The 19,746-nt window shown below is 36.3% G+C and overlaps 2 protein-coding genes across 5 annotated transcripts; one reads left to right on the top strand and one right to left on the bottom strand.

Annotated features, from left to right (window-relative positions):
* The first annotated feature begins 1,280 nt into the window (after window positions 1-1,280).
* Window positions 1,281-15,249, top strand: epoa (erythropoietin a). Of its 3 annotated transcripts, none has more exons than XM_083541559.1 (5): window positions 1,281-1,347; window positions 9,802-9,932; window positions 12,959-13,045; window positions 13,150-13,314; window positions 13,933-15,249. In XM_083541559.1, exons 1-5 carry the CDS (start codon window positions 1,296-1,298, stop codon window positions 14,077-14,079), a joined length of 582 nt encoding a protein of 193 aa, XP_083397685.1. In that variant the 5' UTR covers window positions 1,281-1,295; the 3' UTR covers window positions 14,080-15,249. The 3 variants fall into 3 exon arrangements, with proteins under 3 accessions (XP_083397685.1, XP_083397687.1, XP_083397686.1); XM_083541561.1 differs by lacking the exon at window positions 1,281-1,347 and adding an exon at window positions 6,603-6,739; XM_083541560.1 differs by lacking the exon at window positions 1,281-1,347 and adding an exon at window positions 7,005-7,214.
* A 1,075-nt stretch (window positions 15,250-16,324) lies between these two features.
* On the bottom strand, window positions 16,325-19,328 carry pop7 (POP7 homolog, ribonuclease P/MRP subunit). Of its 2 annotated transcripts, XM_083541562.1 has the most exons (3): window positions 19,299-19,328; window positions 18,663-18,747; window positions 16,325-17,239 (listed from the first exon to the last, which is right to left on the bottom strand). In XM_083541562.1, the coding sequence occupies exons 1-3, from the start codon at window positions 19,311-19,313 to the stop codon at window positions 16,761-16,763; spliced, it is 579 nt and encodes a 192-aa protein (XP_083397688.1). In that variant the 5' UTR covers window positions 19,314-19,328; the 3' UTR covers window positions 16,325-16,760. The 2 variants fall into 2 exon arrangements, with proteins under 2 accessions (XP_083397688.1, XP_083397689.1); XM_083541563.1 differs by lacking the exons at window positions 18,663-18,747; window positions 19,299-19,328 and adding an exon at window positions 18,524-18,646.
* Between the last annotated feature and the right edge of the window lie 418 nt (window positions 19,329-19,746).

Genomic DNA, 19,746 nt, shown 5'->3' with positions numbered 1-19,746 from the left:
CGTATACAAGTCATGTATGCATAGTGTTCTATATAGTATATGCACTGGAGCACTGAGGGAAACTTACTTTTTCTGTAAGCTCAAACAGTTTGGATCAAAAATATTTGACAAATGAATCTTTTTTCATAAGGTATTGTGAAATGTTTTTTATTCTATTTGTGGTTTATTTTTGCCCTAAAGCAAATATTTGTTCATATTCGATTGCCAATCTTGTGGACATTTAACCTTTGGCCTAGTTATGTGTCTCTCACCATAATTTTTTATTCCCTGATAACTTTATATTTAGAAATTTATTTATAAATGAAAATATTTTGTATTCATTGTGTTGAAACACAGGATGGTGGTATGCTGTAAGGCAGTTTACATACCTAGAAATATGGCAACAATCTAGTCACATTTTAGCAAAAGAGATAAAAGAGACACTTTTAAAATCGGTCTGAAATGGTTGTACATGCTAGATCATCTTCACTTCTAAACCTATAAAGATTTTTTCATCTAGCACTTACATTCTTTTTTTATAACAGCAGTTATTTTTTAATCTATTACATCATTAAGATGTCTTTTAATTTTAGTTGTACTTTTAGTTAGTTTCTATGTTTGCTGTAATGATAAACATGCATTACAAAGTGGTGTTTTTAAGTCACCCAGCAAAGTCGGCCTTATGACTTAATTCATATTAAATAGAAACTATATACACACTTGTTATAAATGTATCCCAATCTGGCATGAGATCAGGTCAAATTAACTTATGTAACAGGGCGATTTACAATCATCTTATGGTGAAGCTTTTATCTTGCAATTAAAAATTAAAAACATGATTTTTTTTTTGTTCAGTTGGTAGGTAGATATAATTTTCTATATAAACCTGTATATGTACACCCAACACTAAAACAATTATTGGTTAGTTTGCACATTGTTTGGTGTGTAGATACACACATCCTTGTGTATAAACCTTGGGTATAGATTTTATCAATATGTTTTTAAAATGAATGAATGAATGAATCAGTATGAGGAAATGAAACATTTAAAAAAAGCCATGAAACAGCTATCTGAAGGCTTGAAGTGTTCTGCAAACATCAGTAAGTGGTAAACAGACTACAGGCATAACAATAGGTAGCACTAAACAAAGCACAATCGGAGATATGACACCTCTGCTCCAGAAGTTTAGCGATGAAGTCGAGGGAGGGAGGGAAAAAAGCACAACTTGGAGTGAGCTTGATGAGGGAAAGCGCTGCAAACAGAATGGAGCTGCCTAAAACACCCAAATGGCTTAAATCATTCAAAGGTGTATAGCTATGGATGTAACTGGACACAAGGAGAGGTCCAAAACTGTAAAGAGATCTGCTGGTGAGTACTGAAGGCACATATTTTGATTGCTGCTTTTTGGAGACAAGAGATAAAGTGCAGCCATTTTCTGTTTATTAATGCATTAACTTGTGTTATCATCTACAAGTTGTTCAGGATATATTTCCTTTCATAAATTCCCTGAAGTTCTCTTTTTTATACATGCTGACCTACATAAATTACATAATGACTTCTCTGTGTCAACCAGTCTGGGTTGTTTGCTTATTATAGTAGTATGGCACTGACCTAGTGACATTATTCTCTGCCACTTGCCAGTGAATTCCATTGCAATAGTTTTTAAGCACGTTAAATACACATGCTGAAATACATTGGATATTATTATATTAAAATATTTGTGCTGTATTTAGTGTTTTTTGGTGCTGATTTGGTGGTTTATGTTGTTTTTTCCATTGTTCTATGAGAAGGTAGAGGTGCTTGCTCTGACCTTACAATGGGACAATGCTTCAGCAGTTACAGCTACTATTTTGTAGCAGTCGCTATGCAATGTAAAAAATACTGGTCACATTTAGCTATTAAGCAAATGTAGCTTAGTAAAATTACATGGTTGCACTGCATTTTGGCAGAGACTTGATTTGGCTTAGTTAGCAATCTACAAGATTACTAGCATAATAGCATTGACAGTACTAGCATGAATTCTGAAGCTTTGAAGCTTTATTGGTTTGGGTAGAGTGTACAGAGGTGAAGGAGCTGGACAAAAGGGCTAAAGTGTCACTGCACTAATCTCTTGAAAGACAATTATTACACTGCCAGCACTATCAGCAGCTTTTTGGGTAAAGTAGAAAACTGCTGAAGGTAGAAAAAAGATCAAGATAAATATTTCAGAATTTGATTCTAAAATAAATCTTGAATGTCAATGAAGAGCATAGAAATTCTAAAGGTTGTGTTTTTCCAGATGGATTTTTTCTTCAATAATGTAGTTTTGTCCACATTGTCAGTGGACTTTTTGAAGGTTTTGTCTGTGAACCAGATTTTGCATTATTCTGCATATAATTTTTTTTTAAAAAGCACATTAAAGTTTACATTAAGCAATGTATTTAGTGTATTGCAAAGTAATGAAATATCTACATTCAAACACTGAATTGTAATGAAATGCAATATTAATAGTGCATTAATGAATAGTTTACATTTACTATGTAAACTTTTAGACTTCGCCTTTTCAGATATGTTTGCTGTAAGTTTTTTATGCACATTATTCAAATACTCACTTCCGATCATGCGCTTAAAAGGTAGCAGGATATGCTGTTGAGTTCTACAAACTTTGACCTCTGGTTTGCTCACAGGCCAAAGAAAAGTACACTCCATTCTCCAAACATACTCATGTGCTTAATGCCTACCTGTGTCCCCCTGTGTTGCCCTGTTTGCACAAGGAACGTGACCTAGTAGTTTAATGGGAATGATCAAAAGGGTGAAAAGGGGGTTTCACAATTTGAACTAAATGTCCAATTTATCATAAGGCAGTAAAATACAAAAAAAAAAATTGCAAAACTGCTTGAAAAGTTATCAGTTTCATTCTAGCCGATGTAATATTTTTTTTTACTATTTATAGATAAAGTTATTTAGTGTATGATTAGATTTATGGGGAGTATATTTAGTAACACTGGCAAATGGAGTGCTTCCATTGCTAGTGTTGACTCAGGAACCTCACTTTCACCTCGCTATAATGGTGATGTTAACCTTTAATACAAATGTTGATACACCCATATTAGAGCGACAAATCATGTAGTATTTATGTTTGTTCCTGCTGCTGCCAAGAGCAAGAGACAAGGCTAAAAATATCTCTGAGTGTTTCTATGTTTAAAAAAAGAAAAAGAAAGTAAGTCAATGAAGTCTGTAAGGAGTAAGTGACAGTTTTCAGTGTAAGGGTTTTGCCTGTATGAGTGGCCTTTCAAATGTCTCTTTGGCCTAGTAACCCAACTAAACACATACTGCACATCCTAAAACTCTTAGCATTGCATAATTTATCGAGAGACACATTTTATTGGGATACAACAATAAGGGGACACTCCTGCACCCATGTGTAATCTCTATTGTCTGAGAAATATTATGAGAAAAGTTCCTTTAATCTTTGGTCTCACTAATCTTTTAGTATTATTATTAGAGAGTGTTCTCTCAGGGGTTTTAGTATGCATTTTTTTTTATATATATGATTATTTATTGACTAGCTTATGAGAAGGTAGGTTAAATATAAAAAAAACTCATTACAGTTTGATAAGAACGGTTTGATTTACAATTAGGTTCTTGTGTTTTAGGTACCAGTGATATAATATATCTCACTTATAAGTGTATATGTATGATTTGGCTGGGTATTACAGAGTGAATCAGTCAAAAGGGAGATTTTAATAGTGAGCTTTGTATAGGAGTAAAAAAAAAAAACTAAGTGTGAAAAAACAGGTTTCAGTGGTAATTACCCTTTCTGGATATCTCTGATTTATAAACAATATCTTCCGTTCAGGCCACCATAGTGACTCCTATCTCCTTGTCCCCCATTCTTTCATATGGATTTCCTGCCGTGGTCGCACCAGTGGACATACAACAGAGGTCAATTTGGCTGTTTTCCCATTCAAGAGACAAGACAGGATGAATAGCCATACACTGTTTACTAGGCAAACGTTCCTCACATTCTCTCTTGAGCACCCCGTGGCTTTAAATCAGTGACTCCTTGCTGTGTTTGTTTATTATCAGAAAGGGCTGGGGGTGGCCTTGGGTTTAACTCCCACACATGCCCCCTTTCTTTTCTAATCGTAGTGATTTCAGTGACAGCGTGCAAGCTGTGGAGTCATCGTGCCGGGACGCCCCATCCCCCTTCACTCCCCCCTGCCTTAGACACATGTTTTACAGCACGTACCTTGTGGCTCTCAGTTTGGCTCAGACATAATCCAACTGGAGTTTGATCAAAAGGACAACAAGCCACAGTAGGATACACAGGGAATCATGCTAAGGTGAGTGACTATAGACAACTTCCTGTCTAAAACCAGAAAGTTAAAAACAAAACAAAATCGTAAACATCAAAACAAAATAATTTCCCATTATCATCAATGCCTTCCTTCTTGAGGAATTTCCATGATGAAATGAGGAGATTTATCCACAGAGAGGCCACAGTGAAGCTTTTATGGCCATCTTCCACTGAAATGCTAATGTACAAATATATAAGGTTTTTGTTACATTTAAATGAAATCTTATGATATTCAATTATGTGCTGAACTACAAATGGAAATCTATGAAAGGGAGAGTGAAAGTTCTCCATTGTGCTTCAACATTGTGTTCTGTCCTCTTTCTGACCTCATTTTTTTTTTTTTTTTCGTAAAACATTTCCTCCTTGATTGCAAAACGTTTAATTTGCCCCTTGTGCACAATTGTAGGCTCACCTAATACTTGGCCTACTGAAAATTATTAATTAATTAACAATTCTTTGTCAGGAAAAATAGTAATCAGCGATCGATTTATGTCCGTAATCTAAATAATCTGTTTATATAATGTTTCTGCATGCCCTCACACCTGCTCCCTTTTGGCTCATCATTTCTAATGAAAAAAAATCATGGGTGTTTTCTCATGTCTCAGTTTGTATTTTGTATGCAAAATAAAATTCCATTAAATCCAAATTAAATGTCTATCTGTTTGCCAAGCATTACATGTATTCCTGCTATCCAATGTAACTAGTGCTGAATCCTGAAATGATGCTTCTGCGTTGGTCATGCCTCAGACCCACTTCTGAGTCAGCTGCAGATACCATGATCATCTCCAAGTTCCTGTCAAGTTACGATTTCAGGAAGGTGTCTCTTTCTTAATTTCAATTACACTACTTTTCTCTGTAATTTTTTAACTTGACTACTTCTACAGTAATTCTACTATCCAGTTTTAACCACAAAATATGTCATCCTTCTAATGATAGGAATTAAACGTCAGACATCATTTCTAATTATAAGTATAAATATAAATAAATTAGAAACTGAGGTTAAAGTAGAACGGATTGTCCTGCTGTAATCTTGCATTGCACTGCATGAACTCTGTGGACTGACAGTTGAGGACTATACAGCTCTAAAGCTAATAGACATTCCAGGCAACACTATATAGTGGAAGCATTCTAACTAAAATCCACGTGCATACACAGATCATTCTTCAGTTTTTACAGAACCCAGTATGGAAACGGCAGCAATTTCTTATTGGGGCAGGAAACATTACACATTTAGTCCATAGTACCTTATTTTATAAGTATGAAAGCCATTTGACCAACATTTGCTTTAGTAGAATATGTCATTATTACATTTGTCCTGCATCACCAATATCTAAGATCTAAGCTCACTGAAATCTAAGATCTGTGCTCAACAAGATCTAAGCTCTGAACTGCTTCCAGTTTCCTATCAAATTAGAGAAAAAAATAATTATTACTCAGCAAGAAAACAAAAAACATTTGTATGGTATAATATTACATTCACTGTAAGTGAATTTTACTCTCTTTCTCCTATTTGATTGTGCTTTTTCCAATATCTCTCTCTTTTTGATAGACTGACAAGAGCTGGGAACCAGACTTTTTTGTGTCTGAGATTTGAATGTGATGTTTGTTTTTACTGATGCAAATTCTACACTGATTAAATTACTAAACACGATTGGAACAAGTTTTTTTGTGTGTATTTTAATAACAGTATGACAATGATTTATTCAAATTCGTTTCCTTCTTAGCATGCCATAATTATTTCCATTACTTTATTCTGAGGATACTTCTGCTCATTTGTATCCCCTTTAGGACACCAGCCCTGTCTTTACAGCTCATTATGCTCACAGTAATGGGGATCTCTCTCTTCCTCTCTCTTTCTCTCTCTCCTCTACGTGTAAAACTGCTCTCTGAGCTGCAGTCCGATTCGCAGAAGTAGTGAGGAGCTCTGCACTGCATCCATCAGCACTGTTTATCCGTCTCATCCGATCTGTCGGGTTTGAGCGTCGACAATATCGTGCGAGATCAATGCTGTGATTATTGCTATTAGGCCTATTTGTTTGCAGTGTCACCTCCACATGGAAGTCAGCCAAGAGGAAAATACATAATCAGAGGATGAGCCGGTCAGAGAGGAAACATTTTTTAGGATTATTTAGGCTACCTCTTTGGACTGCTGCGTAAAAATACACGCTATGTGACAACAATGAAAGAAAAACAGCCTTTCCGAACAGGAAGTAGGCAAGTTCAGAAAAGCTTTCCAACCAATTGCATGGTCAAAGCGAGATATAAAAAAAAGGCAAACGGATCCCACGGGATAAGTGCGAACTCAATGACAGCTCGGTTACAAAGTGCTTCACGTGCAATTAATGGCCAATAGGCGGGACTGCGAGCAATGCGACGAGGATCCTGCAAGGGATTATGCGAATTCTTAGATGGAGATGCCCAGTGAGTAAACCCAAACCACCTGTGTGCTTTTTTTTTTTTTTTTTATGCACGTGTCTATCTGTGAGTGTCTTTATCAGTAGCTGGAGGTGAAGGTCAGTGCGCTGGCTGCATGTGGAGTGATGAAGCAGATCAGATCAGCACTTCAGCACGCGCTCTCTCTCTCTCTCTCTCCCTCTCTCTCTCTCTCTCTCCCTCTCTCTCTCTCTCTCTCTCTTTTAGACATCACACACACACTCACTCACTCACTCACCCTCTCTCTCACTCACACACACACACACACACACACTCTCTCTCTCTCTCTCTCTCTCTCTCTCTTTCTCTCTCTCTCCTTCTACCAATCTATCACAGAGCTTGTAGTTTTAGGGACACTTTTTTTTTCCCTAAGTAGTCCCCATAAGCTGTTTGGAGACCTGATTTGTTTTTCATCATGAGCTTGAAAAATGCTGGGATGCTTTGCGAATGGTTTACTGCTCAGGTAAGGTTCCTTTCCGGCAAGATCTTCAAGAGGTCTCAGGTCGACCTCGGCTCGATCTCACCAGAAGATAAGAATAGTGATATTGTTCATTTTGATCTTTTCTTAACTTATATTATGCATTTTGGTAATTAATTTTGATAGTTCTTTTTCCTTAAGGTCTATTCTGGTTTCCTTTTTTTAACCCCTTGACCGTATGCAGTTCTCACAGATGACTTTATTAGGCTTTAGACAAGGTCAAACTTAAGCAGTTCTCTCAGTTGTTTTGCATCTAATATTACCTGGGAATTTGGATGAAAGAAAGGAGCATGTGTAGCCTGATTGTGGCTTCCAAGCAACCTTTAGCTTCCTCCTTGTCTATGTAAAAAGGGCAAATCTCTAATTCATTCATTCTCTCATTCATTCATTCATGCAGATTCCTAGCATTATTATAGTCTTGGAAATGGTTGTTTCTTATTTCTGTTTGAATTTTTTCTAAAGCGTATAATCGCTACCTGTGGTATTTGAAATACTGCTGCAATGGTATTAGTCATTTTAAAGTAGTACCATTTTGCTTCTACAAAACACTTGATGTGAGAAAAAGTAGTAAAAAGTTAAAGCCAACGCACAGCAGAACCTGAGTTCACAGTCTGAATTTCACAAGCATGGTCTTTAAACGTGATTTACTGTTAGATAGGATTGCTGAATCATTAAAAATTGTGCATACTGAGTTAAACTGTGATTGTGCAGAAACTGAGTCAGGGGCTTTTTTTTTTCTTCTTAACAATGACAAGGCATCCTTATTCCATTAACAGTCTCTAGCAAATATTTCTTTTTTTTTTGTTTGTTTGTTTTTATAGAATCTTTAAAAGGTATCTATGGAGTATAGGGGGTTATCCTCCATGCCTTTTCTTGCTTACTCATACAATTCACTGTCACTGATTAAACAGAAAGAAAAATAAGAGCAGCTGTAGTCAAATGTTTTATTGTTAAGTAATGAGACCAGCTAACCATGTGCACAGGGTCTGCAAGAGTTTCAATTTGGGACCAGAGCCAATGTTAAAGGTAACGGACTCTGTGCCAGCTCTGAATGTCAGCATAGTGTGAAGTTTCTGAATAGGAGGTGAGAAGTCTGGATCACTGACAAAGCTTATGCCTGGTGAGCTGAAGGTCTAGGACACTTGTTAGAGTTGCATTTATTAGGATTTAAGTGACAAATGTTAAGCAAGGGAAACAATTACATCACACAATCAGCAATGTGAGAAGTTTTTAAATATATAACAACCTATTCAGGAATTATGACCATAGAGATATGGGAACCTTGTATTTTCTGAGTAATTTCTTAGTTATGACTAAAGATATGTGTATTCTTATTTAACATAATTGTGAATAGGTTTTGACTTTGTTTCAGATTTAATTAGAAATGTCTATTCCTTTTTTTGTTTTTGTTCTGCTAAAATAAATTATTCTTTCTATAACATAGTAGAAACAACAAGTCCAGGTTAAATCCTTAACTTCAAATTCATTTAATTAATTTAAAGAATTAATTATATTTTATTTAAATGTCATACTTCATTCAAATATCAATATCATATTTGTTGTCAGACACATAATATCAGTTGTTTTTATTGTAATAGAATTGCTATTATATTGATATATTATATACCTGATTTTTTTGCTGATGAACTCAGATACACCCTGGTGTCAATAGAGCATGTATCTAGCCAGCACATCTTCTGATCAGTAACGCTTGTTATCATAAGGGTGTCAGTTGCTGCTGAAAGAGCACATTCATAATGCTACTACAGGGAAAACTGTTCCTGTGACTCCTGTGGCTGAAAACTTGATGATAAATGATGATAAAAAGTCCCCAAGTTTTCTTTTGCCATTACATATTTTCCATTCTAATATGATGATGTGTTGACTTTTTATGGATGTCGAAACTTTTATTTTTCAGTTTGATTTTGTTTTGTTGTGTATTGTATAAATATTAATAATTATTACAGTCTAATTCTGATAATAATAACTTGGGATTACAGAGGTTATTGTACAGGTGTTGACTAAGTCAATTCAAGTTGAGCCTCATTTTACATTGTTTACATTGAATTCCATGGACATGCCCATGATTAAAATCTGCTTAATGAGGCTGTGGAGGAAACCGTTTTAAATAAAACAATTAAGAATTGTTATATCTAGGTGCAGTACATCAACAGGTTATTGACGTTACATATATATTGAGGAAATATATACAGAAATTGACAGTGTTTGTAGATTTGGTTGCTATTATCTAGTAATATAAGTCAATTTTTTATTTTCTTGTATGAAAACGTTTTTGAAATTCGGAAAAATTCTAGTAGGTGTCATCAATGCTGCACTATCACCCCCTCTTGTGGTTATTTCGATTTAGTTACAATTTTCCTTTCATTTACTGTCTGATTTGTTTTGCAATGTTGTGCTTTTAGTCCTGGACCACTGCTGTGTGTGGTAGTGTGTATTCAAAATGTAAATAGTGATTCACCTTGTCATTTTCTCCTTCATCATCTTAAAATTATTAGCCTCTTTTTCTGAGCCTAATTATTTTCGACTAAGTGCAGTGTTTTGTGTGCTGTAGGATTCTTTGCCTTGCTGCTGATCGTACTGGAGTGGATTCGGCCTGGCCTGCCCTCCCCTTTGCGGCCCATCTGTGATATGCGTGTTCTCAACCACTTCATTGAGGAGGCGCGTGATGCCGAGGCTGCTATGGTAAGACACGTACACTTCCCGCCAATTTGATTGAAATGTTTGTCTGAGTTTATTACATTAAGGGAAAAGGTTAAAGAGTAATGAGATTTTACCAGTGACGTACTATGCCTCACTAATCACACACTACAACGTCAGTGTCACTATCACAGTAATATTCAATTCAATTAAGTTTTATTTGTATAGCACTTTTAACAATGGTAATTGTCCCAAAGATGCCTTGAAGAAATAAATAGATTATGAATATACAGCTTAGTATCATAATTTAGTCTCTACAATTTTTTCCCTAATAAGCAAGCCATTGGTAAGGAAAAACTCCCTGAGGTGATATGAGGTCTAAGTGACACAGAATGTCCATTCATTATAGTTCCATCATTGTTGATGTTATCAACTGTCCACTGATGGAGACTTAAGTGGTAAACTGTTCAGGGCATTTATCTAAAATCTTTATTGTTTTAAGTTTTTTTGGCTGTTCATGTGGAATCATCCTCAGTTGGTTTCCACTCAAAAAGAACTACATCCAGAGATAGGGCATCAGGATGAATCAGGCAGGTCTGGAAGAAATGGACAAGATCCCAGGAACCTCAGGGCTATGTTTATCTCTGCAAAGATGAGAGAGAGAGAGAGAGAGAGAGAGAGAGAGAGAGAGAGAGAGAGAGAGAGAGAGAGAGAGAGAGAGAGAGAGAGAGAGAGTGCAACAGACAGAGTGAGACATAAGAAGATAAGGTAAGCTAAGATAAGATAAGATATAGTAGTTACACTATCAAACAGTCAAATTGCACTAGATAATATTGCATGGTTCAAATTGGTGTTATTGCACAGTTGTTATTGCACAAACATTTAAGTTATTGTTATTGCACAGTTTGAAACAGTTTTAACAGAGTGCAATATAGTGACTGGTTCACTGGGAGCCGCTCTGATTGTAAAGTCTAATAGCAGCAGGGAGCAAAGACTTTCAGTATCGCTCCCTCAGACACTTAGGATGTAACAGTCTGTCACTGAAGGAGCTGCTCGGAGATAAAAAAAAAAACACAGTTTCATACAGGGGGTGAGAGTTCTCCAGCAATGATGATAGCTTAGACACCATCCTTTTTTTTCCCACCTCCTGTACAGTGTGCAGGGGCATCCCAAGGACTAAGCTGGCCTTAGTGATCTACTTTAAAATAATTTTTTTATTACAAAAAATTGCCAAAAATAAACATTTGCTAAAAGATATTAAAAAATATATTTACATAAATATATTTTCTATCAATACTTTATTGCCCATTTTTTGTAGATTTTCGAATATATTATTATAATATTATCCATGGCGACTTACAACTAAGCAGGGGAAAGTGAAGGGCCTTGCTCAGGGGCCCAGCAGTGGCAGCTTGGTGGTGGTGGGATTTGAACTTGTGACATTCCAATGCCTTTCACAAATCAAGCAAGAAATATTATACATGTACACCAGCTTTTATATATATATATATATATATATATATATATATATATATATATATATATATATATATATATATATATAAAATTATTATTAATATTATTATTTATTTATTTATTTTATTGGATACTTTGATTTGATTTTCGAAGGTCCAAAAGAACTTAGTCTCCTCAGCAGATAGAGTCTGCTCTGCCTATTCTCTCAATGTCCGTTCCCTGAATGTTCACTGGTGACAATGAAGATTGTTTGTGCCTGCGGAAACCCACCATCAGTTCTTTGGTTTTCCCCGCATTTTTCTGGAGGCAGCTCCATTGGCTCTGTACTCCTTGTCATCGTCATCCATGATTAGGCCGGCGATGGCAGAGTCATCAGAGAACTTCAGGTGCAGGTGACAAGTTGTTGAGCTGAACATGAAGTCTGCAGTATGGACAGTGAAGAGAAACGGACTGTTCCCTGCAGGGCTCCGGTGTTGCAGACAACCATGTCAGACTCACAGTCACGAGTCCACACATACTGTGGCCGGTTTGTGAGGTAATGCAGTATTCAGGTAGATAGATGATGGTCCACTCCCATGTACACCAGCTTATCCCTCAGAAGCGCAGGTTGGATGGTGTTAAAAGCACTGCTTCACAGGCTGCCACTCGGGTGGTGCCATCCAAAGAATCACAGATTATTAAGTGCCCTTATTGTTACATAATATTTAAAGACACTGTGCAGTGTGATTAAAGTGCAAGTAGGGACTCCAGCAAGAAGTAGTATAATTGTGTAACTAAAAGAAAGAGCCAGAAGGTAAGACAGACATGAAAGATCTCATGGATATAAGATGACCCATCAACAAACTCATAAGAGTGGCAGGTCAACAGCTTCCAAACATCCCTGGTTCACAAAAGCACACTATAAAGATAATCCTTTCGGACCTGCTCCTTTACATAAGAAAAACCTCCTCACAAATGGTTGGGCTAATCAAATATCTGGCCAGTGGTGATACAGTGTTGGTACTTTCATAAACTTGACCATGATAGGGGCCTAAAATAATATGTGGTCAGGGGTCTTTTGTATGCAAAAAAATTTATTAATCTTTTAAAAATGGTTAAACAATATTCAAATAAATGGCAATAAAAGTAAAGAATTACACCAAAGTACACTACATTTTAAATATTTGTCCCTCTTTTTGGGCACCTCCTATTTATGTCATTTAATTAATACTGTATATATATATATATATATATATATATATATATATATATATATATATATATATATATATATATATATATATATATATATATATTACAGTACATACATATATGTACATACAGTACTCTCCTACATCAGTACATGCCTTTCATAACACCCTTGTGGCTGATGAACACAAATATCCATATGCACTCTATAATATTTAGTGGAAATTATCAAAGGGAATTATAAGAGCAAATTTGGACTGAATGTGGAATGAAATGCTCAAAAATCACATACAATACTTATGACGAGATGAACCAATACTTTTGGCAATAGATTATATAGTATCATACAGTATCCTTGTAGATGAGACTGCCTTTGCTAACATTATCACTTTATGTTGATATCCTAGAGGTTTTGTAAAGAGGAATGCAGTGGTGCTGTGCCTCTCACTGTTCCCTTGACCAGTGTGGATTTTGCTGTGTGGGAAAAGAAAAACGTGAGTACTTTCTTGTTTTAAATTAGTTTATAGGCAGCAAAACCTATTTATTTTTCTGTCATATGTTTAAACTCAGGAACTAAGTAATGAATGTGTTCTTCCAGATAGAAGAGCAGGCTCAAGAAGTCCAGGCAGGTCTGTGGCTGTTAAACATGGCCATCGGTTCATTAAGTGCATCGATCACCAGCTCGGCGCTCCATTCCCACATAAATGCCACTATCAGAAACATCGCCAACCTGAAGCATGTGCTACGCAGCCTCAGTATACAGGTGAGTCCCGTATTCTTGAGTGATTAGTCAGAGGGGTCATGTGGTGCATTCACTTCAGAGAACATGCATTGAACACAACTGCAGTTCCTGTTTCTGTGCATGCTGATACGTAGAAGAGGGAAGAGAGCTAAAAGCTTGGGTAATAAGAGTCAATCCAGAAATAGACAGAGGCTAAAAAGTTTGTGTGTGCGTGCATCTGTGTGGGAGAGAGCAAGGACAAGAGTACTGGATCCCACCATATCAACAGCTTTGAGATACTGATATGTATGTTTGTGGAAGACGCACAGATTCACTGAATTCCTGGAAAGGTCAGATTGTATCAGTGTAGTCAGAGAATGCTGGGAGAAAGCCCAGCTCTTGTCATTCATCTACTAAAACAAACATCAGCTCAACCTAACCTTTTTTCTATGTGTCATGCCAAAATTGATCACGTATGCAGTTTAATTAGAGGAACATTCCAGTGCAATGATGTTATTTCGGAAAATGCCTATTGCATGATCATATGGTTACATTTACTCTTTATAAACCATTTCATTTGATCAATAAGACTGATTTACTCTTTCTCTAATCTCTTACTTCATCTCTTTCTGTTTCTCATGCTCTGTCATTGTCTCACAGGACTATGTACCTACAGGTGGTGGGACAGAAGAGACATGGAGAGTGTCTTCAGCCTCCGAGCTCTTCCAAGTCCACATCAACTTTCTTCGTGGGAAAGTGAACCTTGTGCTCCACAATGCACCTGTCTGCCAGCAACAAATCACATGATTGGCACATGTACAGGACAGAACTGGAACCCAATATATTGGAGCAGACTTTATTAGAAGGCAGAACATTAGTACTAAACTGTCAGGGGCGTTGTGCTCACCTGCATGGAGCACTTTCTCACCATCAATGAAGAATGGAAGACAATATTTATCTTCTAGAACTCTAGATGGCCTTAGGATTCAGATCTCTTCACTGCTGCCCCGACCAACTCTGCAGACTTTTCTGTCTGTAATGCAAACTGTCACTCCTTTCTCTTCATTTGACTGTTATATCGCAGATGCAACTGCATCAACCCTAATCAGATACCACTTTTAATATTTTTTTTGTATTTTTGGTGATTTTATGATGCTTAATATTTATATAGATTTCTACTAGCTGGATTGTGGGTTATATTATAAAGCTAAAGTATGAGGAAGCTGCCTGCTTTCTGTCTTAGCCTTTTACACCTCTAAAAATTGACCTGCTGCTTTAAAGACATATTTATCATTCTCAGTAATGCACTGATTTTATATAGATTGTATGATGTGTGAGAGAGAGATAGCCGAGAGTGTGCAAGCGTGAAGGAATGTGAGTAATTTTGGAGTGTGTGTTTGCGTGTGTGTGTGTGTGTGAGAGAGAATGAGAGAAAGAGGGATATCAGTGGACAGACTGTTTACAGGTCACTTCTGGTGAGAGGAAGAGCGACCAAATAGTTACGCTTTTGGGGGAAACTGGGGGGTTATGTGAGGGCTGATGAGGTTTTGTGTTGATTATAAGCGTCTGCACTGGATTCACGTGCAAACGCACAGCACCGCACAGAGAATGGCCAGGAAAAATATTGCGTCACTGCCAGGAAAAATATTGATTGGTTTGCATGAAGAACATCCTGCCTGACTCCTGCTCTGTTCACAGTCTGGTGTAATGGCCTGGGAAACTTTTGGGTAGATGACGTATGTCTGATGTTTCTATTTGTGTTTCAGGCTCGGATTGGTCATTCTTGTTGGCGTCTGTCTCTTTTTTTTTTCAAAACAATGTTTTTGCTATGGGGATCGTTTTTGATGTTTGTGAATCAGTGTGTGAATGCAAAAAAGGAAGTTTGTAATATCACTTTCCTGTTTGTTACAGTTGTTTGCTTCTTTTACCACTTGTCCTATTCGGTCAATTAAATGCAAAATATTATTCTGAAACGTAGCTGAAGGAAATCAAGGAAATAATATTTGGCCTGCTTGATTGTATTTGTTCATCTAAGTGATCTTATTGAATCTCTTGCTTCCATGAAGCCTGTGTAGGCACAATGAGGACACGGCATGAGTTAGAGATACAAAACAAGATGCCATCAATAAGACTTTCAAACTATATGAATAAATATCTTTTAAAATTTATGAAATTTTCCTAATCAGTCAAGTTTAACTTTTACCTAATTAGATTCATTGTAAAAGCTACTTTTTGATTAAAATAATAAAAATAATGAATTGAGATACCCCATGTCCACTATACAGCATACAAATGTTATCTATGTAGTGTTACAGTAACTCAAAACATTGCAATCATGTTTATTATAATTGTCAAAGATTCCTTAACTCTACTAGTTTGACACGTATCTCAGGATTGAAACATAATATGGATGAGTTTATAATAAATGAATCAATCCTTTATTAATTTTTTTAACAAGGTCTGTATTCTGCATATTTCACTAAATGATTTCTAATAATGTATAATGGTATAATGTATATGACCATATATCCTTCCAATATAAAATGCTGCATATTAAAATATACAATGTGCCTCAAAAGCTCATAGCACGTAATAAAAATACAGTGGAAAAGAAAACCAATTATTATTTTAAAAAATCATAGTATATATACACCATAACAACATAGAATAGCTGTAATTTAACTTAAGTAATGGGTTATTTTTAGTGGCAGTGTTGATTCTCATCATTAATGTAGATTTATTCATTGACAGAGACTTAAAGCACTTTTGTACATCTCTCTGGACAAGGGCATCTGCTAAATGCAGCAAATGTTAATGTAAATGTGAAACATTATGCAAACACTGGGCCAATATAAAATATAACTTTCTATTACTCTGCCAATGGAGGACTAAGACATGTTTTCTGCCTGGTTAATATGATGCTTGTTCGTTTTCCGAAATAACTATATTAATAGTAACGTTTGTTACGGCTTATAAAGTCCTATTAAATTTGATTGCTTTTTTAAAACATAACTATCAAAAGCCATGGATAAAAACAAAGAAACTGTACATGTATATGTAATAGTGCTTTATTTACACAACTATACAACAAATATTTTCAAAAAGAAGATTAATTAAAAAACAAAAAACAAATACACCAGCAATTTGTTTTTCAGGAAATCTGACATGCATAAACACAAACTAAAATTTTTCTCTCAAAAACAACTGCACAAAATGTTTACACTCTGACAAATACGGAAACATGATTCACAGACAGCGGTCACAGTTCTTCTTCCTGCAGCTTACATCTCATCCCATCTGCTGACAGTGAACTTGTGGGATTGGACAGTGAACTAAATTCACACAAGGGATATCTTGTGACAGAAATATCACTTTATATTATGCAGTTTCATCTACTACCATCAACTGGATTGTCTCCCTCTTGCTTTTTTTTTTCATTGTGGAATGCGAACAGTCTCACTTTTTAAGCCTTGTAGTTGGATGCGTCTTTAAGCATTGGGGTAGAACACTTTGATGTGGATGGCAGAGTTGTTACGTGTGCGTGTGAGTGGCTCCCCGGCTTCATCTGGATCCTCAGGTTCCAGATCATCTATGAGCTCTACAGTGGAGGTGTTGGCAGCAATCTGAAGTGCCCCCTGGCTAAATGCCTGCAACTGCAGAGCAATGTTAATGGCCCGATTAATAGCAAGGCCTAGGCCATGAATGCAGATCTCCCTGTGACCTGCACCGCCATCCAGCAGCTTCTGACACCTGGCCAGCTGGGCCTTGAAGTCAGTCTTCATGTTGATGTACACATCATTGCGCCTCTTTGGTAGCTTCCTGGGGAGCCGCTTGCGGAGGGTATATTCCACTGGGTCCATCTCTGTTGCTGGCCCCTCAGAGGATGAAAATCCCAAAGACTTCTGTGACATGGAAGTTGACACCTGACTTCGAGGCTCTGCCATCTTGCAGCTTCTGGGGATTAAAGCTGAAAAAGAAAAAACATCTAATGCAAAGAGGTCTTAGAGAAATATCATCATACTGAATGTCACTAGGTGTAAAGATTTGTATTGTCCATGTGACAGTATCACGTCAATATGTAGACAGACAAGTAAGCCGTACATATACGTTATTCTTACTTTAGATGTATTAACTGTTACAATGATTAAGCGGTGTGCAGAAGGGAATAAGTTCTACTAGAATTAGTTTGTGATATTTGAGCTTTTTTTGAACATTTACAAGATTTTCTTAACAAAACATTTCAACTAGCCAGATTTAAATGTTGGTCAATTAGGTCAAGGGTATGTGATGGACTAGACAGAAGCTGACTTACACATATATGGACCCCTAATAGATTAAATGACAAAATTCTCATTAACTTGATTTGATTAGGCAATGTTATTTAATCCATACTTGGGCTCTCGCACTCGCTCATCATTGCGGCAGGGGAAATGGCTGCCTCTCGTTTCTACGTTTTTATTGCAGTTTTTTTCGACGGAAACAAGCCTTAATATCTTTTACACAGATATAGAAAATACCTTACTCACACAATGGTAAGTTCGAGGTGAGACAGAGTTCTCGGTTTCTGTACTTCACTGTGCCTTGGTGGAAATTAAATTTAAAGATTTTTTATTTGTATAGCGCTTTTAACAATTGTCCCAAAGCAGATTTTACACAGATGAATAGGTTATAATATATGAATGTATATGTCAGTGCCTAGAAGTTTATTCCTAATGAGTAAGTCAGTGGTGACAGTGGTTTGAGGAAGAAACCTTGAGAGGAACCAAACTTAGCCTAACAAATGTAATGGGGATTTCAGCTGAAATCTGCAAGTTATGACAATAAAACCATTCAGAATCACAGAGAAATTGCACAACACAGATCAGGGAGGAAAAGCGTTGTTTAACATTATCATTTGCCTTTTTATTTTTTACTGCCTCATCATCTCTGATCTTTAGACATGTTAAAATGAGTGCTTAAAATGTGATGGTAATCTATAACTGAACATTTCTAAAAGATTTATAAAAAAGCTTGTGAACTTTTAATGTGAGACAGGAAGCTGTGTTGTCATTTAACTTTAGATGTTTCTATGAACTGACACTGAGCTCAGATCATGTCGTAATATACACACTAGTGAATTAGCTCCAAACAACAATCCGACCCGGTTTTTTACACTGTTTAATCCACAGTCATTGCACAAACTCTGTATTTTTTTCCATATGTTTTCAAAGAATGAATGCACATTAAAAGCTTATCGGCTACAGATAATCACCATAATCCAAATCCGCACAGGGTTTTCTCGTGTACAGATCATATGCATCTTAGTATGTCGATTTATCGCCGGTTTATCGCTACGATAACCAGCTTTCAACAAAAGACCAGAACCAGCATGCTGTTTCTAATAAAGATACCTGTTCTGCTGTTGGGGCCAGTCACTGCAACTGACTGCGGAAAATCCCGGAAGTACTCGGAATAACACCGGAAGTACACACTTGCCTACGTAAAGATAACGAGATGATGAATAATATACCCAACCTCACACCACCGGTAATGTCGCAGATTATATAAAACAATAGTTTGTTCGTAGTATGTTGTAAAGATGAGCGGATCGAAAAATTCGACATAGTTATACATTAAAAACAACCAAAAAAATATATAACTTTGAAGCACCAAGCATCCAGCTCTCTACTGCCCCCTACTGTAGAGTAAACAAATAAATAGCTAAGCTTTATTTATTGTTTAGGAAAACTTGTAAAAACATTAGGATATTCTTGTATCTCCAGATATTGAATTAACCTGACGCTTTAGGGATTTTTACAACGTGCTTATATCTTTCTTCATTTTGTATTCTGTAATGTGTTGTATGTGCACTCAGAAAACAGCAGGGACAGAAACATTTTTTTCTACTTCAGCCTTGGCAAAGAAGCCAGAGCTTGTCATAATGGCCAAAGAACATTATAAAGATGGTAACACAGATTGAAATACATCAGAGTGCGTTTAGTATTCAGGCCAGTCCTTTGTTTTAAATGCATCCAATACCTGCTTACCTGTGCCATCAGCATTGACACTTTGTACCTTCTGCGTCTTCCTGACTCAGGAAGTTGAACAAGTTCTCACTTGTAGTTTCTGAATTGTCATATCCAAATACCATGAACTCAGGACAGTTGCACATCCCAATACATAAGCACTTTTCCTGTTTTTACGTTATGTAAGATATTGGTGGATTAGAAACCCTTTTGACAAAGCACTGGGTAGGAGTGCCCTAATGGCAGGTTTGCCTAAGAATGTTATTTATATGTAGAATGTCAGTTTTACAAGTAAATTCTGTGGCATGCCATCAGGCCAAGCAAGGCCTTCTAAACTGTATCAGAATCACTGACTTACATATTCATATATTTTTGTTCATGAATATATATATATATATATATATATATATATATATATATATATATATATATATATATATAATTATTCCCAATACTCTATTATTTTCAT

The sequence above is a fragment of the Silurus aristotelis genome (assembly GCF_946808225.1).
Source record: "Silurus aristotelis genome assembly, chromosome: 5".
In the NCBI taxonomy this organism is placed as follows: Eukaryota; Metazoa; Chordata; class Actinopteri; order Siluriformes; family Siluridae; genus Silurus; species Silurus aristotelis.
The sequence above is the reverse complement of the archived record's forward strand: the minus strand, read 5'-3'. Positions and strand labels throughout refer to the sequence as shown.